The sequence below is a fragment of the Oenanthe melanoleuca genome, chromosome Z (genome assembly GCF_029582105.1).
Source record: "Oenanthe melanoleuca isolate GR-GAL-2019-014 chromosome Z, OMel1.0, whole genome shotgun sequence".
NCBI classification, from domain to species: Eukaryota; Metazoa; Chordata; class Aves; order Passeriformes; family Muscicapidae; genus Oenanthe; species Oenanthe melanoleuca.
In genome coordinates this window covers 30,569,642-30,592,175 of record NC_079362.1, presented here as the reverse complement: position 1 = coordinate 30,592,175, position 22,534 = coordinate 30,569,642, and the positions used below count along the sequence as shown (strand labels likewise).

The following is a 22,534-nucleotide window of genomic DNA, read 5'->3' as shown; positions in this document are numbered from 1 at the left end:
CACCGGGACACCCGCCCTGGCCAGCTGCAGGGCTGTCACCCTGCCCGGGCCCGCCGGGAGCCGCCGCGGGGAGCCCTGGGCCGGCTCACCGGGACACCCGCCCTGGCCAGCTGCAGGGCTGTCACCCTGCCCGGGCCCGCCGGGAGCCGCCGCGGGGAGCCCTGGGCCGGCTCACCGGGACACCCGCCCTGGCCAGCTGCAGTGCGGCGTCCGCCAGGGCCAACGACAGGCGGGCAGAGGAATGGCTGCTGTGTTCACTGCTGGGCTCCTCCGTACAGGAAAGACAAAGAGTGCTGGAAAGGGTCCAGCAAGGGGTCACAAAGATGATTAGGGGTCTGGAGCGTCTTTCTTACGAGCAGAGGCTGCAGAATTGTGCCTGCTCGGTCCAGAGAAGAGAAGACTTAAGAGAGGGTCTCATGAAAATGTACATATATCTCAAAGGCAGGTGCCCAGTGGTGCTTTTCAGTGGTGCTCAGCGATAGGACAAGCAGTAATGGCCCTAAACTAAAACTCAAGAAGTTCCACCTCAGTGTCACAAGGAATTTCTTTACGCTGAGGGTGGCAGAGCCCTGGAACAGACTGCCCAGGGAAGTAATGGGATCTCACTCTCTGGCGATTTATCTTCACCTGGGCACGTTCCTGTGTCACCTGTTCCAGGTGACTGCCTCGGCAAGGGGCTTGGACTACATGATCTTCACAGGTCCCTTCCAAACATAACAATTCAGTGTTTCTGTGAATTTGCTTAATTTCTCACCAACTGCAGGTGTTAAATAGCCAGTACCAGCTCTGTTTTCCTTCCAGCTCTCCTAAAGTTGTGCCAGGGGCCTGTTACCAATAAATGCATGCACTTAGAAGGAACACAGCTTTAAATGCAAAGGCTTCAAAAGCTGTCTCTAGAGACGGCTGAGGAACACACTCAGTGCAGGCAGCTCAGGGTTGCAGCTGCAGTGGGAACCCAAGGCAAGAGAGTGTGAACTGCCAACCCACTGCAACTAAGGACACAGGGAACTGAGACAAGAGCCGGGACCCATCCCTAGACTGCGAGGATATAAAAGCTCTCTACTGAGGCACCAAGTGGAGCTGCTGTTACTTTGTATTGCACCAAAGTTAGGTTATATTAAAGATGAGGATGTCTGAGAATCTGCTATGGGAATCCCCATCTGAATGTGAGTGTGAATGGTGCAGCTGTGAAGAGGTTCAGTCCCAGCTCAGGTGGCATGAATGCAACTGCCAGAGTGGCTCCTGGATGGTCAGGTGGGGAAGTTTTCTCAACAGTTTTCCCATGGTCAGTATACAATATACTCAAACATGCCTGTGAAGCAAGGGCTGAATTTTTCCACACTAACTTTTATTCCTGAGATAGGTTTAAGCAGTAATTTCAAATCATTTTAGTGGTGTGACAGTTTCAAGATCTGCTTCCATTGGAACTCATTAACATCAAGCCTGCAGCTTCTTTCAGCTGGAATTAGGACTCAATTGAGTCACTTTTACACACCAATGTCTGCAACTCAAGAGGCATTTTTTCCTATAGGGTAGACTTAAACTGTATGTGACAGTACTTATAATACACATTTCTTATAAACTTTACTTTTATATTACACTTATATTCTTATACTTACTTCTCCACAAGATTATCCATTCCTTATGTTCTTAGTAACTTCTTAGAAATCAGTGGATTCTGAAGCATAACCATTTCAGATTAGACAGTATTTCATGCAACATTTTATTGTAAAAATAGTTTGAGATTTACAATTCAGACCTCTGCAAGGTTAAGCACATTTTATAAGTGTGTTCCATTCTGAATGAAGCTCTACTTTCAAGAATTCAGGCAACCAAATCTGGTCTTAACTGTAGATTCAGAAATTCTTTAACTGGAACCACTAAGTTAAACTAACAAATGAAGCAAAAGCTAGAATAAAGCTATTGCTTGGTACTTTTATTCATACACATGCAGAAGGGTGTAGTCAGTTTTGAAAGAGCACTGTAGACAACTAGGCCTATAGTAACCAGAAAATACTCTAACTAATGATAGTTGAACAACTCTGCACAATAAATGTTTAATCATTTAATGGCCAGACACTTCTATGAATGATCTTCTAGGTCCTTCCACTTCATTCGGTGTACTCTATCTTCTCCATAGTGGCAGATCATTTTGCTCCTGCCTGCAGAGATTTCCTTTCATTAGCTGCTTTTTGCTTTTGCTGCATGATTTCAGAGTCCCTGTGAAGAAAAAAAACAGTTGGATATCAGATACTGGCTCACAATTTTTCAAAGCAGAGTTCTCTCTCTTTAATAACCCCCACTTGAAGAAAAAAAAAAGGTCAGTATAAAATTTCTCAGTTAGCCACAAGCACAGTATTTTTATTACTCCATGAGGCAGACAATTTACTTGATTAGTAGACCTCATATAATTCTTTTGGTTTTAGAAGTAAAGGACATAATGGATGAAGCATCTTCAAGAAAGCATTACATAACCCTTTCCTGTTTGCAGTAGGCAAAAAGCTGCTCAAAAACAAATAAAAAGCTTTACAGGACTTAATAAAAATAAATCTGTTTAACAGCAGATACAGCAAAAGTTCACCCACAGTTTATGCTCTGGTAAGTGATTAGCCAATGAATAAAAATGAAGTATTCAAATGCTGTGTCAGCTAAGACACTGGATTCTTTCTGGCCCACTTCCCTCTCCTTCTTCTGCCTAAAAATTTCCTCAAGTTTACTAGATCTTACCTCTGTTTCCTCTGAGAAGCAGACAAGCTATCTTCTTTCCTTTTGCCTTTGTGGATTTCCTGAGTTTTCTTCAGGTTCTTTTGGCGAGCGAGTTCACGCTGGTTCCCACCTGCAAGATAATAGACAGTTAAACAAGCAATACCTGGAGAAAATAAAGGCTCATAGTTGTTACTTTTCCAATTCTGTATGTCATCTTCAGGAGATTACCAAAATGTTAATATTCCTTACAGAAACAAAACATAGTTTGCCATAGAAGACTAAAGGAAAACCATCACACCAACAGGCTGGGCAAAATCATATCAGTAACTCATCAAAAAAGGAGCCATCCACTCTCAAAAAGATTTCAGCATTCAGTATAGCTTACAAATTAATTTTAGACTGAAAGAACAGCATTGTAATTGATTACGCTCAAATACTATTGAAGAGGTGACCTCAACACATTTTGGTTTTTTACTCTGAAGTCAGGTGAAGAACTTAAGCCTGGGCCTTAGCAACTGGGTAGTATTACTTCCAACAAAAGTGAGAGGAGTAACATGACTTCTATATGGATATAAAGACACAAGCCCACATCACTGTGAGTAGAGAGGACACTTCAGGGAACAGACAGCTTTCCCCACAACTACCAACAAGATAGGAATGCAATCTCTTCGATCATACAGAGTTCCTGAGGGCACAATATCCGAACTATCAACTCACCATCTAAATACTCAGGGTCTTCCAGGCAATGGCCACAGACTGAAAACTCTTCTCCATTAGCTGGCAATCTGTCCTCAGTATTCTCTTCCTTAGTTCTACTTTCCTCCAACCTGCCAAACCTGGTTCATCACCTTGATACTTCTTGCTCTACTTTTTTTGGACTGACAGTGTTCCAGATACACTAGGCATAATCATTTGTGCTGTTGAACTAACACGATCACATTCTTTTATACTCAAAAATGACCATTATATATCTTCATAACTTCTGTTGTGTCTCTTCTCAGTCTCTCTACACTTTTAAGACTGCCTATGCCATCTTTCAGTCTCAAAGCCAGAGATATCAATCTCCAAGTGCCTGTAATTTCTGGTCTACAAAAGCATCTTAGGACTAGGTTACTTTTAAACAACACCCCGCTGTTATGATCCACCACTTGGTACCCACACCACTTCTGATCAGACAAAGGCACCTGCCATGTCAACAAGCAGACAAGAGCAACCCTGCAGAAGCAGGGGTTTGTGCATTCTTCACAACAGCCTATGGACCCCCTGCTAAGAGATGCCAGAAGCTCAAGTGAAAACAGCCTGTATGACTGCTCTTCCCAAGGGCTGCTTTTGTCTTGAAAGATATTTTTTTTGTCTGTGCCAGGACATTAAGTACTACCTTTTGGAAAAGCTAAGAGAACTTTTACTCATCATCCTCACTAGCATCCTGTCTCTTCCTCCGGTCGGAGGAGGATGTTTTCGCGTTCTGCTTCGGACAGCAGCAGACGTGGGGAAAAAAAACCTCCTCCGCACACACTCACCACTGGCGAGATTCCGCTGTGCCCAAAGTCCATCTAGAAGAAGACGACTTGTTAAGAGACTAAAGCAAACCAGCTGGCAGTACTAGTGTTGATTAAAACCTGATGACTCATGAGCAGATGACACATTCCAGGCCATAAATGGTTCCTGAGTTTTGTGGTGCTCAGGAGGCAAGAACATTATATGAACGAGATATGAAAGAGCTCTTCTGCGGTGCTTAAAAAAAATATCTTCTTTTATCATGAAGAAAACAGAAAGGAAGTCAAAACAAAGTGCTAAAGACAGAATTACCCTCCACCCCAAACCTCATGTATTTCCTTATAAGCAGTTACTCTCCACCCTTAACCCCCAGTTCTTCCTTGTTTTCCAAGCAAACACTGAGCACGGGCTCTGCAGAGCTTTTCCATACACATGGTAAGGTTTTGTATTTAGGAACAGAACTCAATTGCTGAAAAGCAACTGGCACAGCAAAGCAGAGAAGGTAGAAAAGCTGAACAAAACAGAATGCATACAAAAGCATAGAGTATCAAACAACTGTCTGAAGAGAAACTTACTCGTACCACCAATGCTTCCAAGTAAACATTGCCAAGGACTGTTTGTCCCCATTACTTCACCTGGGATGCTGAATAAGTATCCTTATCTTCAACGGAACCACTGGTGTTTTCTACATTCTATAGTATCAATCTAAATCTTGTCCCAACAGAAGACAATTAATCTTCCTGAAATTAAAGCATAAACTGCCACAAAAAAAACAGTACACCCTTCCTGCTTATACATTTTCATACATTCCTCTTAAGCATTCCCATCCTAGCCTGCTTGTGTAAGACACACACCTTAGTTCAACCTGTCCTTGCTCTTCCAACTCCAGGAGAAGAAAAATGCCAACAAAAATCATAAATGTGCCTCTTTATTATGTTCTGTGCACAAACTGTTTACATTCCAGGTCTTCAGCTGCACTTCACCAGCAGTGTGCCCTCATAACTGTGTATTTTCAAGACGAATGTGAAAGCACAGCCTCAAAACTATGTTTTTTTCGAGTAAATGTGAAAGCATAACACCGCGTTTCATTACTGCCAAACACAGTAGGCAGAAGGCAGAGGAGCACAGCCACCAGTCAGGGGAGCCGGCGCATCCTGGGTCCAGTTCATTCTCCGCCATTTTAGAGCGGGTGTACGAACACTGCTGCTCGTCAGCACGGAACGCAGTCACGATTTACCGAGTGCTCTTGTCCTTTCAGCAACAGCCTCAACAACCCCAAGTTATGCAGCGTAGTACTGAATGTTCAGCAGTGGTATAAAAATCCTTTTTTTCAGTCTGGACGGCAGCCGGGACTTAAATGGAGTGTGGCTGTTGTTTCAGCCCATCATCACCTTTATCTCTTCCTCCGGTCGGAGGAGGATGTTTTCGCGTTCTGCTTCGGACAGCAGCAGACGTGGGGAAAAAAAACCTCCTCCGCACACACTCACCACTGGCGAGATTCCGCCAGTGGGACGCCGAGTCCGCAAAGAGCCAGACGCGGCAGCGGCCTCAACCGCCGATGCCAGACCCCGGCCCAGGCATGACCCCCAGCTGGACTGTCCTGGGTGCAGCGCCCACACCTGGAACCGACCAGGAGGGGTCCCAAGTCCCGCCACCCACTTCGCTACCCAACGGGCCTCAAGCAGCCCCCGGTACTCACGGGTCATGGCGACACGCTCAGGCCGCGCAGCACTGCTGTCCCTACTACCGCAACCGCCGAGAGCTCCCCAGCAAACCCACGCTCGCTCCCACCACCGAGGCCGTTTGAGGCGCCGCCCGCCGCCGCTGCCCCTTATGCCGCCTCACTGGTCGCTGATGTCACAGCGCCGCGCGGACCCGGCCCAATCAGCGGGACGCGCGCCGCTGCCTCCCGCCCCTTGGGCGGGGCTCCTACGGAGGTTCGTGCGGCGCGTCCGCCCGAACTGGGCTGTGAGGGAGCGGCTTGGTGGGGGGGGGGTGTGGTGTAACAGGCTGGGCTCGGGGCCAAAGCGGGCGCCTAGAGAGCTGCTGAGAGCCGGCTGAACCGAGGGCTACGCGGCTGAGGAGCTGCTGGGGCGTTACAGGCGGTTCCGGCGCCGCTATTGGTTGCCCCCGACACGCTCCCCCTCCTGGCCCTCGTCTCCTGGTCGGCGCACGCTGATGACGTAGTCGGGCGCGCCGCCGGGGCGGCACGCCGTCAGCCGGCTGGGGTCGCGGTATCCGCGGGCCGCCGCCGCGCGCTGCTGACGCCGCCGAGCTCACGGGCGGGCGCGCGCCTCTCCCGGCGCCGCCGCCTCCGCCATGTTCCGGCGGGCCCGTCTCACCGTGCGGCCCAATGTGCGGCCCCCCGGCAGGGCCGCCGCCAGCGGCACTGGCGGGGTGGACCCGGAGCCGCCGGGACCCCCAGGTTCGGACACCCCGGCGGCGGATGGAGCAGGGACCGCGGCGGGATCGGCGGACGCGCGGCAGGCAGACGGGTGAGTCCCGCCAAACTCGCCGTGGCAGGGCAGTGTCGCGGCAGTGGGCCGCGTATCCCCGGGAGCGGGACGGGCCTGTGAGGGCGGGACCCGGCGGATCCCGGGGGGTGGCGGTGGCTCTGTGTAGCCGGGTTGTGGCCTGTCACCGCCCGGTTATCGGTGCTCCGCTGGCTCCTCCTGGAGACCTCGCGAAAGACAAGTGCGATCGGTGCCCGGTGGCTGCGCCTCCGGGGCTGTCGGACAGCATAGGGACTTGCGGGTGTTCGGCGCGTTCGCAGCCTAGCCTGAACCCGCGTTTCTTCACTGCCGTTGTGCAGCAGGCGCTTAGAATAACATCGGAACGGGCTGCCTAGGGAGGTGGCGGAGTCACCGTCCTTGGAGGTGTTTAGGGGAAGACTGGACATGGCATTTAGTGCCATGGTCTGGTTGACCAGGTGGTGTTGGGTCATGGGTTGGACTCGACGATCTCGAGGTGTTTTCCATACTGATTGATTTTGTGATTCTGTAAGTTAAGGCTGCAGAAGAGTGGCCCAGTGTGGTTTGACACTCCTTTTTTCTAACTCCATAGCAGCCAGTAAACCCTGGTTTACTGCGTGCAGCAATTCTTTGTGCTCTGTAACCAGATGAGCTTGATTCTGCATTCTTACAGCATTTTGTCTTTTGTATCCATTTCTTCATGTGTCGAAGGAGGACTTCCTGTCTTTTTGCCTATTTAGTTTTTGAGTACTTTTTATTGTGATGGAACGCCTGGTAAAAGTTGACCTTAGGAGTGGTCCTCCCTGAGGATCTCCCTGTTGTGGGTTAAGCCTGGCTGGTTGCTAAACCCCACAGTTTATTACTTGCTTCCCGACACGCCTGCCCCTCCCAGTCTCTTGCGATGGGCAGAAAATTAAAACGGGAAAAGTGCAAGAATAGGTGTGTCAAGATAAAGACAGTTCAATAGATAAAGAAATAGCAGTGCACATAAGCAAAGCAGAATTGGGAATTCATTTGCTACTACCTGCAGGTGTTTTACTGTCTCCAGGAAAGAAGGGATGTTGCTGTTGACCTCATTTAGAGAGATGGGACATATTCTTTTCATGGAGCAAAAGAAGCTAAAGGTTTATTACACACATCCCTTTATATGTAGCATTTAACAAGCATGCCATGTCTATCCCCTATTGATTAGTAACAAGCTGTTACCCCTGTTAATTATTGGTCAGTCTAGAAAAGGTGTCTATGTGCAAGAAAGAGTTGTTTATAAGATACTGCTTTCATTCTTCTACTTGACGGTTGAGAATTGCTGAAATAGGTGCAAGGAACAGTCCTAATCGGTAGAATTCTTTCCCAGGGAAACAATCTGCTTTTCACCATTGCAGGGGTCTGTTCTCATGAAGAGCTGGTAGCATTCTCACGGATCAAGTCAGAATTCAGTCAGTGAGACTTGCTCAGGCCTGTACAGGACTGCTGTTTCGCCACCACAACAGGATCTATCATTCATAGCACTTACTTGGGAAGACAAATGCCATAGGTCTAAATGTCCTTTCTTCCTCTAGCTTTTACTGAGGAGCATGATGTGGTATCACAGCAGTGATCAGTCATTTGATATCAGCTGTCCTGGTTGTGTCCTCTGCCAGCTTCTTGTCCATCCCCAGTGTGCTCAGCCATGCAGCAATGTGAGAAAAGACCCTGGTGCTGCATAATCATTACTCAGCATTAGCTGGAAACATGGGTGTGCTATTGGTGCTGTTGTTTCACAAATCTGAAACATCACCATGTGAGCTACTGCCCACCAAAGGCAGTGCAGATCAGCATTTCAGGACATTTCCTCAATCTGATAATTGTTCTTCAGAACAGCATTCACGCTTCTTTTGTACAGTTGGGTTTGAGTTTTCATAAATACCTCTATTCTTTTAGTTGAAGCTTGTCCCTTATGACAGTATGATGAAATAGAGTTAGAGTCTCCTGTTTTGGTGGCTAGAAATTCAGGACTCAGACTAGTTGGCAAACCCATGCTGCCTTTTATTCCTTACATCTTTACTTGTTTTGCGTTCTGCTTCAAGGATGTCATTATTTCAAGTTGTATTTATAAAATTTTTATGTTACAGGGATCACCTGCTATCTGATTTTTTTAATGAAAAAAATTTTACTATTTTTCACTTAGATCCTACTGTTGTTTTAAACGATTTGTTAAAGACTTTTGTGTTTGTACTTTAACAAGTGATTACATTTAACTGATATGTATAACAATATATCAGTGTAATATAATTTTGAGTTTCAAAACTAGATATTGGTGCGACTCTGAAAGGCTCTCTGATTTATTCTCATGGCCTAAAAATAGGCCTTTGCCTTATAACTTCTGATGGGGTAGCCCACCTAGCTGACCAAAGGAAGCTGGTTCATGTAGTCTTTTTGATTTCAGTAAAACTTTTGAGACTGGCTCTCACAGTATCCTTCCTTCTGGACAAAACATCCAGCACACATCTGGATAAACACATAATGGGATGGGTGAGCAACTGGCTCACAGATCAGGTACAAAGGGTTACATGAATGGGTGACATCAGACTGGTGACCTGTCACTGGTGGGGTTCCACAGAGCTCCAACCTCAGCCCTGTGCTCTTCAGTATCTTCGTAAATGAATGACCTAGACACAGGATTCAAAGGTATATTAAGTAATTAAAAAAAGGTAGATTAGCCTGTTGACTCTCTTGAGGACAGGGAGGCCCTGCAGAGAGGCCTCAACAAATTAGAGGGCTGGGGAAACACCAGGCATATGAAGTTCAAAAAGGGAAATTGCCAGATTCTGCAGCTGAGGTGGGGCAACACTGAGTGTATGGACAGACTGGGGAACAAGAGACTGGAGGAAAATGACCAGGGGGTCTTGGTCAGTGGCAAGGTGAACATGAGCCAGCAGTGCCCTGGCAGCCAGGAGGGCCAACCCTGTCCTGGGGTGCATCAGGCACAGCATCACAGCCGGGCAAGGGAGGGGATTGTCCTGCTCTGCTCTGAGCTGGGGCAGCCTTACCTCCAGTGCTGGGGCAGAAATGGGTGACACAGAGTAAGAAAGACATTGAGCTGTTAGAGAGCACCCAAAGGGGGGCAACAAAGTTTGCAAGGGGCCTTGAGGTGAAGTTGTACGGGGAGTGGCAGAGGTCACTTGGTCTGTTCAGCCTGGAGGGGATTGAGGGGAAGCCACATTGCAGTCTAAAACTTCTTCGTGGGGGGAAGTGGAGGGGCAGACACTGATCTCTTCACTCACAGGTGCTCAAGTCTGTGTCTGTAGTATCAGACACTTTATATTGCTTTGTTTTCTATATACTGAATAAGTTTTGTTAATTATCAGGGAAGTGAAAATTTTATAAGTGTAAGAGAATTGTAGTTTTTTTAACACACTTTCTGTTAAATTGTATTTAACTGTTCAGAAATCCAGTATTGCACAGTGGTTAAAAACACCACATAACACAGGTGGTATGAAGAAGGTGGATGAAGAATTACTTTCCATTGTCTCCTGCTGTACAAAGAACAGTGGGTGTTGAGTGGAATTTGCAAGGATCTCGTTCAAAACACATAAATAGGCACCATGTAATAAGCCCTCAAAACTCTTTTCCCAGGGGTTTCTGTATTAAAAATGTGTATGAACTCACAGTGGGGACAAATTGATTCAGCCATTTAACAGAGGCTGCAGAATGCAAGCACATCATCTGCAGCGTTTGCCTGAATCACAGACAGTAGCTGGAGACAAATTTGAAAAGTTTTACTGTGTATTTATACACTTTTTGTATTTCTTGGAAAGCATTTACTTCTGACCATTTTTCAAAAGAACCATGGGTGTGGTTGTCCTCACGTACAGAAACAGGGCATAGTTCCAACATAAAATTAAAAAAACTCTTTATGATTCAGTTATAGTTATACTGCAGTCTTGCCATCAGCAACAGCCATAAAGCTGAGAACTGGTGGAGTCAGCAGACTTGGATAATCATAATGATTGGCAATTTTACTTGCACTTTGAAAATTATTTCTGCCTAAGTGGTAGAAAAAGTACTAACATATAAAGTTTTCTAGGGAAGCTAAGTGAAGTGTGAGCAGCAGTTTGACTGCTGAAGTTTTTCTGGAAGCCACAGTTTACATATCATCTTGCAAATGTGTAAGAGGAATGTTCACTTTTAGTGTAATAAAAGTCATTAAACCACTGTTACATACAGTTTTGTTAAACTGTTTTTAATGCGTTGCCTACATTATGTGGGTGATCTTTTATAAACCTTTATGATATTGGTATTTTTAGCTGAAAGGAGAGAGCCTTCCAAAAAAAGAGGTGCAGTGTGGGAATCTGTTACTGTTACAATCTTGATCAGTGATTAGTATTAGGAAATAATACACCTGTTCTTAAAGCTGATTATTTTATGAGGAGGTACCAGCTACAGGTTGGTCCCAGCATGGCTCCTTGTGTATAACTGTTTTCCCACAGCCTAGTGTTTGATTGGCCCATAAACACATCTTGAAAGTAAAAGTAACAAATCTATGGCTGCAAAGACCTTCAGAATACTCTCTTCAATTTTGCAGTGATGACAAGGCAAATAATACAAGCAGCGCTGGGGAAGCTAGTAAGCCTGCAGAGATGCTTACCCAGAGAAGAAAACGTATCTCCACCATGCCAAATCTTGCCAAACCCAGAGCTGGACCATCGTCTGCTCCACGTTCTGCACCAAAACCGCAGAGGCGACCATCACAGACTTCTGATGGCAGTGCTTCATTTCAGAAGGATCCCTCCCCATCAGAAAAGAGTAATGTTGAAAGCTCTGTAAAGTCTCCCATGCTTCCTGAGAAGAAAACACCTGTGCCTCAAGTGCCACAATTTTCGCCGCTAAAAAAATCTGTGAACAAAGAGCAAACTGTTAGTGTAGCTGCTTCGAAAAATGATGATAGCTTGCAGAAGAATGTACCCTCTCCTCTCAAGGAGAGACCAACACAGGAAAGATCACGAACACAGGAGGAAAATCTACCTGTGAAACCTTCTCCTGAGAAAGTCAAACGAACATGTTCTGACCGGGAAAGGATCCTCAAAGCTCGGAAATTAAGAGAAATGCTTAAAGAAGAGCTGAAGAAGGAGCGAATGGTAAGGCCTCTGTGTTGAGCAGTACTTATCTGTGAAGGGAAAGACACCCTGTGATTCAGCCTGCATACATTGTCTCATTGCTGTTGTGTTTTCTGATGTTCGTCAGTACTACTACTGCCAGTAGTCTGTCTTACCTCATAACTCTCTATGTGTTTATTCTGTTTATAAGCCGTAGCAGCACTTTGTTCCCTAATAATACAGATTTTACAAGGAATTGCCTATATTTTTATTTGATTAGCCATCAGACTTTTTGACATAATACCTGGTTTTTTAGTTAACTTCTAATTTTGAAAGTTTCATGGTTTGTAATACAGCAGGGAAGTAGGCTGCAAGAAGCTTGGATTTGGGATGTCTCATATTTTTTCGAGTTGATCATTGTCAAAGTTCTATAATTTTGAAGAACTTTTAATTTATTTGTGCCAGGTATTGAATGCTTCTGAAAGGGTAAGTGGCTTAAGGGTCCATATTGCCCTCTCTGAGAAAGGAACACTTTTAAGATAATCTTGTTTTGGTTCTTGGGAGTGGTATATGTGTGCGTCTGAACAGCGAAATTCCATTAATGGAAATTTTGTAAACAAACAAGAGTAATAATAATGTGTGAGATATTAAATACTTTTAGGGTAAATTTAAGCATTTGTTTTATTTCATTTTGGTTTGTATGGAAGAAGTCGAAACACAGGCCTCCAATAATTGAAGGGCGTTCTCCACCAGATCGTTCTAAAATGACCATGAGAGACTTAATATACTATCTGCCAGAAAACAATCCTATGAAGTAAGTATGACTTTTTTTCTCTCTCCTTAGGTTAAATTACTTTCCAACCTCTATAATACTTAAATACAGAGTTTTAGCACAGACACAGTATTGTTGCAATAGTAACCAAAGCTTCAAGACTAGCTTCTAGTTTTCACATCTGCTTAATTATAGTATAGAAGTGAGAATGGAGCTTTGTGTACTGTTGAAATACATGAACATGAACCTGTCCCTAGTGTTGATTTATCTCTACAGAAATACAGAATAGTAAAATTTTATTATTTTTTCCAGCTGCTTGCTGTGAAATTTTTAGTTGTGGCTGTTAGTTGTTATAATTGCCCACTAGATCCAATGGACTCAGGAAGCTAAGCAATTCTCCTTCTAGATGCTGAAGTGCAAAACACACTGCAAGACCCTTGAGGGTGGCTACTGCTGCTCCACTGACATGTTTCACCAGTAGCAAGGCTGAGGTGCCCGCAGGGAGCACTAATGTAGTGGGCTGCACAGGCTGCCGCAGACAGAGCAGAGCAGGGCCTTCTCCCTGCAACTGTCACCAGCAATCACGTGAATAGAAGTACAGTTATCCAAGTCCTGTTCCTTCAGTAGTAGATGAGTTTTCTGGTGGTGTCTGTTATCACCTGCTTGTTACTGTTTGTGTGCTTGTGCGTTTTATTTTATTTATCACTTCCCTTATTTTTTCTTTTACACTGAATAGTCCCTCAGGAGGTAAAAAGCAAGACGGTATCATATTCCCTTTATCCTAACAAGGGATTTCTGCTTGAGATACTTTTTTTGTCCTTGCTTGTACAAAAACAAGGCAAAATTTACTAAACCTTGGTGGTTGTGTAGTTGAATCTAGATGTGATACAAATAATTGAATAAAAAAAGCTTTGTGTTTCTTTGTCCATTGCTCATTAAAAGCCAGTTTCATGGAAGAAAGTTGAAATGCATCTGTACAAACAATCATCTCTAGCTTTTTATGATATTCTAGGTCTTCATTGGTAGAAGAAAAGAGAACAGAAAAAAATTCTTCACTGAGTCAGATGAAAGAGTAAGTCTTGATGGTGAAGTATAGTTAAAAAGTTTTCTGGTATAAAAACCCCTGCATTTCTATGATAATACAGTGTAGATATATGTCTTTACTGTTTCAGTATCATAGCCTAATTTATAAAAATTGTACTTTGGGCAGGTAGGGTGGTTAAAAAACATTTTACTTTCAACATTAAATTTTGCATATTTCTGTTTTACAGTAGAATGAAAAGCAGGTTTTAAAGTTCACATATTTCTTGATGTGTTGTATTGCTGGGTGGTTCATCAGATTGTTGAGTGTCTGACATACTAAGCAGCAATTCAAAACACTTAATATTTTTGCTTGCTGTCTTAAAAACTGTAGACAGGAAGAGAAAAGTACTCCTGATCATGAAGAAGAGGAGGAGGAAGAAGAAGAGAATGGGGAGGAGAGTCAGGATGGCCCACTTCTCGTTCCTCGTGTGAAAGTAGCAGAAGATGGTTCCATCATTCTGGATGAAGAAAGGTGACAAATTCTGTACCTGACTCATGTGGACTGTACTGCACTGTGGCTCAGTTTGTAAACAGAGGAATACTTTGCTCTGGGACAAGTATGAGTATATTTATGTTTGGGAGTTGAGCCACACTGACTTAGGAAACAGTGCAAGAATGTGGCAAAATATGAGCAGTAGTAATTTGCGTCTCTGTAGTGGCATTCTTTATGAGAAGTGTTGTTGGGGAAGGAGGTAGAGAGGAAGATTACATATTTTTTTACTGTGAATGAACACTGAAGATGTGTCAAACTTTCAAATGTCTTCTGTTTAGCTGACTTTTCTGCTTCTCACAGTTAACATGTATCTGCTTACTGTTATTTTGGTTATCAGTACAATTTGCTCCAGCTTTACATCTTGCCTGTTGCTACTTTATTCTTCTGGCAGTGTTTTTAGTAACTTTGCTTAGAATATGATGTTTAAAAAGTAGATTATTAAATTTCTGAGTTCCCCAAAGGTACTAACACAAGATTTAGGCCAAGATTTAAGGATAAAGAGGGCCTGGTAAAAAATTTTGAAAGTAATGTCGAAGGATATTGAGTTCTAATGGTTTTACAAAATGTATTTCTCAAATGTTAAGAAGGTTTTTTTTAAACGATAATTATGCCTATCTGTATTATATCTTATAAAACAGGAAAAGGAGATTTACTGACAGGGGGTAAATAGGGTAGTGTTTTCTTGCTACATTCTCCCATTAAAGTACATGCTAGTGTAATTATTAAAATTATTACATAGTAGAAGTGCTCACTTGTGGGGGAAAAAATTGAATAGCTGTCTTACAAACATCTACTGTGTGTTTTCTTAGCAATATTTTGAGGTGAGTCTTCTTGTGTGTTTTCTTTCCCAGTTTAACGGTAGAAGTTCTAAGAACAAAAGGTCCATGTGTTGTAGAGGAAAATGATCCCATCTTTGAGCGTGGCTCTACAACTACATATTCTAGCTTCAGAAAAAGTTTTTACACAAAACCATGGTCAAATAAAGGTGAGTATATTTTTGGTTTCAAGTTCTGAGTCTGCAGAAAAGTCCCAGTTTTCACCTATGCTTTATACTTGACAGTTTGCATCCCTAGTGGACTAAATGGATCTACTTACATGTCATATCAACCCTCCACACTCTTACAACAGGCAGAGATGTGGTATTTACTGTGAAACTGACTTTCTAAAAATCCAGTGCCTTTTAATATGTAGACTACCTGTGCTTTTTTTCCCGCCATGGATGTTCTGATGCTGAGGAAATGCTAATCTGCTTTATCAAGAGCATAATTTTGGGTTTTGGTTTACAGATATTTGGGTTCTATATGGAGCTTAAACTAGGTTATTCCAGCATGGGCAGGAATAGATTGTGTAGGGTATCTCTGTGTGGACTGATTTCAGTGCAAGTGGACAGCTGTGTTCTTATGAGTGGTTGAGTTAGGTTCTTCGTTACGCCTGCTGTGAATTTAGTATTGTCTCTAGGCTGACTTACAACACTGTGCAAGACTTTTTACAATTGAAAATGACTTTTTACTGCTATAGATGGAAAAATTATCTTCGGAATTCATTGTGCTCTCTTTGGGATGCACTCTTTTCCTGTTAATAATGGAGACAGTAGATTTACATCATGTTTTTCTGATTTCTGTTTGTGCTTGTGTTCATAATAAAAATGGACATGGACAATTTGGGGTTGGTTAGCTTTGATTTACTAGCTTTAGAAAGCACCCTTCACGTTCTGAAGTTTTCTAGTAAATTAGACAGTCCTTTTTGTTGATAGTTCATTTAGCAAATGTTGATAGAGGGACCAAGGTAAAATAACGAACATATACTCCATGTATATTCATCTGGACTTGCAGCTACAGTAGACCACCTCAAAGTTACTGATCTTATCACATTAAGGTAGCAAGGTGTTCTTATTTCTTGTAGCAAGAAGGATGTTTTAATAAATATTTAAGTGTGTGTAATTTTTTTCTTTCTTTCCCTTCTAGAAACAGACATGTTCTTTTTAGCTATCAGTATGGTAGGAACAGACTTCTCCTTGATTGGGCGGCTGTTTCCTCATAGAGCCAGAGCAGAAATTAAGGTAAAAATTAAAGCATTCAATAAATAAACTGAACACCTGGTTTTACTTTTCTTCTTCTTATTTGCATTCCCATGCTTCCTCTACTAGTGTTGATAATTTTGGTGAGAATTTTCTCCACAGTAGTGCTTTTTTTCTGGTAGCTGTTTCAAGAGGTTGTAAGTATCTGAAACATTAAAATGCTGGTTGGATTTCCATCAATGTATCTAGTAAATGTAGCGTACTTGAACTGACTGTTTTAGTTGTAGAATGCTGATATGCCTAAATGGCTTTGGTGCGGGGCTTCTGTGTTATCTCTTGTTGTACACAGCTGGGAAAGTTTTTGATATTTCAAATCTTGCTCAGATTAAAAGTCAGGAAAAGGTGTAGAAAATAATAAAAGTGTAGCTGGTGATAGTCGTGGTAACAGATGTTATATTTAAAAATTAATTGCAAACTTGTGTGGATATGTATGTGAATTCCAACAACTTTAGTTGATTTGTTACAATGAAGGCTGAGCTTGAGCTGCCATTTTGTACTACATATTGTTGCATTTCTTGCTTAATGATAAACACAGCTGTGCATTTGCTTTTAGAACAAGTTCAAACGTGAGGAAAAAGCTAATGGATGGAGAATAGACAAAGCTTTCAGTAAGTAAATATTCCCTACCCTATAAAGAGTCACTAAATGGTAGCCATCTATTTTCATGGTAATTTCTGTGCTTTGCCTTGTCTGAACTACTTAGAATAAATTTTTTGCTCATAGATGAATCCAGAAGCTGTGGAATCTTAGGTTTTCATAACAAGCATAGTTCACATTAACAATCTCCAGGTTTGTTTTTTATCTTTTCTAGATGTCTGCTAAATGAGATTAATATAAACTTTCTCCTGTATATTCAGTTGAAGATATTTCTTCCTATTCATGAGAATTTCTAGCACAGTTATTTATTGTAAACTGCTTTGAGACTTCTTGAAGACTTTCTTTGTTAGTTGAATGAGGTACATATATCCTACAGCAGCATGTTAATACATTTTTTAGTACTATGGTACAATTTATGTATTTGTCAGTTCTCAAGTTTTTTGAACTACTTAGTTTTATAACTTGTTTTTTAAAAGCTAGCTACCATAATCCAGTCAACTTCAACTCTATGTCAACTTCAGCCCTGCTCAAGTGATACAGAAAATACTTTCAAGATCTCTGTTTAAATGTATATAACCTTTGCTTTTTAGTATTATATCATGTATGACTGATTATTTTACAAAGATGAAACTCAAAAAAAATAATCAACTTTAAAATCTGTTCTCTTTCTTTGCTTTAACCTTATAGAAGAAAAACGACCCTTTGATTTTGAATTCTTTGCCCAGCTGCTTGAGAAGGTCTTAGCAGATGAGAGAAAGAGGAAGCAAAAGACTGTTAAAAACCAAAAGCCAAAAGAAAAAAAGTCTCCAAGGCCACAGAAGTCAAAAGGTACTTTAAAAGAGTACTTGAGATGGCATTACAGAGCAGTGGTCAGTAATGTGTTGCTAGCAGAGGAAAAATCACATAGGGCATTACATTTTCCTTCCCTGTTGTGGACACGATAAGAAAATCTTCGTTTTGTAGTGTAACTTTTTCAGGTGTAGTTTATTGATATGCAGGGTGGTAATAATTAGTAAAAGAGCAAAAAACATGATACCATGGTGAAAATGGTCCTCTTCTACTATCTGAAGTGCTGATATTCTAAGTTACCAGTTGATAGTATCTCCATGAGTTGCTAATCAATTCACTTGTAGAATTTTTGAGCCAAAATAATATTTTTAGCAAACTCTTCTGTGTTGAAAGTTTTCTTGTATTTAAAATCCTCCTCTTTTAAGGGTTCTGTTTCTCCTTTAATGGTAGTTTAACTTCTTGAGTCTTAGGAGTATGATTCTTCTCAGAGAATCATGTAAAAGTTGTTTTTTCTTTCTGATCTGTTCAAAATAATGATTATGCTTAATTACTGTTGATCACCACTGTGTCTTACTACCTCAGTACCTGGGAAAGGACCTTTGACAGATGCACTTTTATTAAAAACAGTTATACTGACGCCATTTTGTGCATTTCTTGCTAATTCTAGTTTGTTCCACAAAGGCCCATCCTTTTGTAAGTGGTATTGTGAAACAAACAAGTGAACATCTTTTAAAGGGGATGCTAGCTAGGAAGCAACATCTCTTAAAATTGAAGTAGTTGCTGCTTTTCTGTAGCCTTGGCTTTGGATTTGATTAAGTAAAATATCCCATGTATTAGGCCTTAAAACCATGTAGAGAAATCTTGTTTCTACACTTTAGTGGTAGACTAAAGATTATGTCGTGTGAGTATGCTTTTCTACTTCTTTTCATTTTGGACTTCTTAATTACAAGGAAACAAGTTCATTTAAAATGAATAAAAAGGAAAGGAAAGGTTCTTGGTGGTTAAATACAGGATCAAGGCAAAATGTCCTTAAAATAGTGGGGAGGGAAATTTTAGAAACTCATTAAACCCAGAAAATAACTTTTTAATTATTAGCTAGATAATATTTCAGCTTTCTTACGTAAGCTAGAATGATCAATTCTTATGCATTTCTTGATGAAAAATTACTTTTGCATAGCTTACATTCTGTAATCATCATCACCTATTTCTGCAGACATACAAAAATTCTTTGTAGGAATAGCAATTCTGTTTTCCCTGAATGCAAATGTAACTGTATTAACTGAGAAAAAGCACAGGCACAATAGCATTTACTAAATTTGTTGTACATTTTGACCTTCCCCTGGTGAAGTGTTGTCCCATGTACTAAATGCTGAAGTGAGTCTGTGCTGGAGCTTTTCTGATAAGTCAATGACTGATGCTCCCCAGTCCTGCTCATACACCTGACAGTGTATTGGCAGTGCTTTGTGAATACTCAAATGTTTTTAATAGAGGTGCCTTTGCTGTTTGTGGCTCCTGCTACTCCACCAGTCCATTTACCAAGAACCATATTGTCTCAATAGCAAAAGCTGCTAGTCCAGAAGCTGCTAATGATCAAGATGAACTTCAGGAAGCCAGAATTTCTGAATCAGAAACAGAAGCAGATGGTGTAACAGCTGAGAAAGAAAATGAGGAATCTTTGGGCATTCCTGAACAGGCAGAAGAACAGGTTACATCAGAGCCAGCATTAGCCAAAAAGAAGAGAAAGAGGAAGAGAAAAGATGATCTTGAACAGGAAGTGGAGAATATTCCAGAAGAAATGCCTGTTCCTTCAAAAACTGCTGAAGAAGGGAAGTCCTCTAATAAAAGTAAGAGACAAAAATGCTTGCTTTCAAGTGTCAGATAGAAATTTTATATAAATTCATTGCAAACGTAAAAGTCAAAATTTGGTCTTTGTTTTATATTGCTGATCTGCCTTGTAGGAGGTTGTGGAACAATGCCTTTTAAAATCAGCATTCATTCTAAATCTAAACATATTTTGTTTTAGATGAGAACAGTTCTCCTAATACTTAGATTTTTTCAAATGGGACTTTTAGGCTTATATTAACTCTTCTTCACTGAATCTAGTATTTGGCTACTGGAATTCTAAGATATTTCCCAGAATGTCCAAACTAATTTAATTCTTACTAATTATCAGGGAAAAAAATGGTACATGCAAGCAGTGATGGTCGTACTACTTGTGGAGAAGAAGTGGATTGTGCTATTGACGGAAAACAAAATGGGACTGCTGTAACAGAGGAAGAGAGATCAGAATCCTGTTCACCAGTGAATAACCAAATGGAAAGAGAAGGTGGTGTCAGTTTATGCAGGTAATGTTTATAATGGAAAGCTTAGGCAAAACAAACACATAGTTTCAAGTTTTAATATTGGTTTTATTTTTTCATGATTACCACCATTTAACTGCCACAGAAAGTGCAGGTTTCTGAGACCTGTCACGGGATTTATTTAGTAAACTGTTTATAATTTGCATAGTCAAAATATTCTTTGCCTTAATGAGCTGCCCTTGCAAAATTAATTACATAATTGCAGAAGTCACTTCCAGTAGTTATTTGATTTTTTAAGGGTGTTTAGGAAGACCATTGTTTATCCTAACTTCTAGTATTTCTCTTGAAGCACTGCTTGATAATGTTGGTAAGTTGAGTTGATATATGCTTGGAATTCTTATCTATAATAAAATTATTCTTGTGAAAAAGGAATATTGCTTTGATTTTATTTATGCATAATCTAGGTGAACAGCAAGCTTAGGTTCAGTTTTGGGCATACTTTTACTAAAAAGAAAGTGTATACTTGTTTATTAAACTTGTTTTAAGTGAAAGTGGTAAATCTAAAAATTCATTATGATACTACTTCAGAATTTTGTGTGTTAATTTGTTGTATTTAGTTGTATTGTAATTGTTTGTAGTTTTATACAGATTCCCAGAAACTTCAATTTTCTTTAATAGTTCATTAGAAATAAATGAAGGGACAGTTATTTGCCTTTCTCAACTTAGAAAGTTACAAAAATCAGATAAAGAACGATTAGCACACAATTGTTCATGTTAAAGTTTATTTTCATAAAAGTAATCAGTCTAGAATCATCAGATTAAATTTTAACATCATATAATTGCAGTACAAAAGTACAAAAGTTTTTTTGAAGGTCACAGTCTGCAAATATTACTAAAACTTTGTGAGATTCTGTGAAATTTATTTAGGTTTTATTTATTTATTTATTTATTTATCAAAATTGCATTATTTTTCAGTGAACTTCCTCTGTCTGTAAGCAAAATAGCTTTTTTTCTACAAGTACACTAATGTTCCTGTATGTTTTTATTTATTTCAGCCTTGAAGATAGCAATGATGTTATACTAGAACCTGCTAAATTGAGAACTGGAGATATTAGAGATAATACATCACGGGAAAGCCAGATTCCAGAGTTACCAGTTTCAGATAATAGAACCAAGGAAACACAAGCTCTAGAAACTACAGAATCAAAGGTATTATTATATTTTTATATAGTTCTTCTCAAGATCTTGCTCTTGATCATTAAAAGTGGTTTGTAAATCAAGGCCATTTTTTGGTTGTTTGTGTGATGTTTTCACCACCAGGTGGAAAACAGTCAATAGGCCTAAGAACATTACCAAAACTGAAATTCTCTCCATTCTCCTGGGCTTAATGGGCTGTCGGTTAACCTAAATGTATTCAGAGAGCTGTGCGTGCCTAACTTAGCTCATCGACAATTTAAACAGCTGAACAGTTTAGTTATTCAAAAGTGAAGGATTACACAATGAGCAGCTAGACCTCGGAGCAGGATTTTTCTGGTATATGCTTAGTGGCACGGTGTTGAAAACCAATTTGAGTGGAACACGTTGGGTTGTTGGTGTTGCTTCGTGAATGATCTAGATACTGGAGCAAGGTGTAACCTCAGCAAGTTTACAGATTAGGCAGGTCTAGAAGGAATTGCTAAGACATCCAAAGGTTAAACAGGCCTCTAGAGGGACCTGCATAGGCTGGACAAATGGGCTGACAGGAACCTCAGGAAGTTCAGCAAGGGGAGATGCCAAGACCTGCACAGGGGAGAAACAACCCGAGGCACCAGTGCATGCTGCAAGCCAGCCAGACAGAAAGCAGCTTTTCAGAAAAGAACCTGGCTGTCCTGGAGATCTCTGAGTTGAGCATGAGCCAGGAAGGTGCTGTGGCTGCACAAACTGCTAAGAGTGACCTGGGCTGCAGCAGGAGAAGCGTTGCCAGCAGGCCGAGGGAGGTGATCCCTGCCCCTTGTTCAGAACTGGTGAAGCCAAACCTGGAGGACTGACCAGTTCTGGGCTCCCTGGTAGGAGATACTTGGACACGCTGGAGACAGCCCCTCAAAGGGTCACACAGATGGTAAAGGGCTGGAAGCATCTCTCCTATGACAAAAAGCTGAAGGAGCAGCAACTATTCAACCTGGAGAGAAGGCTCAGGGGGATCTCTTCAACAGCTCCACCAAAGCCCAAGGGAAGGGTGCAACTAGGACAGAGCCAGGCTCTTTTCAGGGGTGCCCAGTGACAGTTCAAGAGACAGTGGGCAAACAGTGCAAGACAGGAGGTTCCTTCTGAGCACCAGGAAATTCTGTGAGGGTTACCAAGCACTGGCACAGGCTGCACAGAGAGACTGTGGAGTCTCCATCCTTGGCAAGTTTCAGAAGCTGTCTGGACACAGTATTGGACAACCAGCTCCAGGTGGCTTGATGTGTTGGTTTTGTGTGGCCTGGTTTGATAACAAGGGGCTGGAGGAGTGGCCTCCAGAAGCTCCAGAAGCTGGAAGCTTCTTCCATGCCCAGCAGAGCCAATCCTTGGTGCCTCCAAAGATGCATGTGCAGCTGGCCAAGGCTGGGCCAATTAGAAATGATGGTAACACTCTGTGGTAACAGATTTGAGAAGAATTCAGAACAAAAAGAGGTTGTAGAGGTGTAACTGCTAC

General features: G+C 41.7%; 2 protein-coding genes across 2 annotated transcripts in view; one reads left to right on the top strand and one right to left on the bottom strand.

The window, feature by feature from the left end:
• Positions 1 to 1,709: 1,709 nt before the first annotated feature.
• Positions 1,710 to 5,985, bottom strand: SERF1A (small EDRK-rich factor 1A). Its single transcript, XM_056514786.1, has 3 exons — positions 5,903 to 5,985; positions 2,728 to 2,836; positions 1,710 to 2,220 (listed from the first exon to the last, which is right to left on the bottom strand). The coding sequence occupies exons 1-3, from the start codon at positions 5,907 to 5,909 to the stop codon at positions 2,148 to 2,150; spliced, it is 189 nt and encodes a 62-aa protein (XP_056370761.1). The 5' UTR covers positions 5,910 to 5,985; the 3' UTR covers positions 1,710 to 2,147.
• Positions 5,986 to 6,385: 400 nt separating this feature from the next.
• BDP1 (B double prime 1, subunit of RNA polymerase III transcription initiation factor IIIB) overlaps positions 6,386 to 22,534 on the top strand; it is a 52,135-nt gene continuing 35,986 nt past the window's right edge. The window contains exons 1-12 of the mRNA XM_056514785.1: positions 6,386 to 6,698; positions 11,239 to 11,791; positions 12,457 to 12,563; positions 13,534 to 13,593; positions 13,936 to 14,076; positions 14,949 to 15,082; positions 16,062 to 16,156; positions 16,728 to 16,782; positions 17,459 to 17,599; positions 19,120 to 19,404; positions 19,734 to 19,905; positions 20,916 to 21,069. Coding sequence (XP_056370760.1) covers positions 6,523 to 6,698; positions 11,239 to 11,791; positions 12,457 to 12,563; positions 13,534 to 13,593; positions 13,936 to 14,076; positions 14,949 to 15,082; positions 16,062 to 16,156; positions 16,728 to 16,782; positions 17,459 to 17,599; positions 19,120 to 19,404; positions 19,734 to 19,905; positions 20,916 to 21,069 — 2,073 coding nt within the window. The 5' untranslated portion in view covers positions 6,386 to 6,522. The remainder of the gene's footprint in view (positions 6,699 to 11,238; positions 11,792 to 12,456; positions 12,564 to 13,533; positions 13,594 to 13,935; positions 14,077 to 14,948; positions 15,083 to 16,061; positions 16,157 to 16,727; positions 16,783 to 17,458; positions 17,600 to 19,119; positions 19,405 to 19,733; positions 19,906 to 20,915; positions 21,070 to 22,534) is intronic.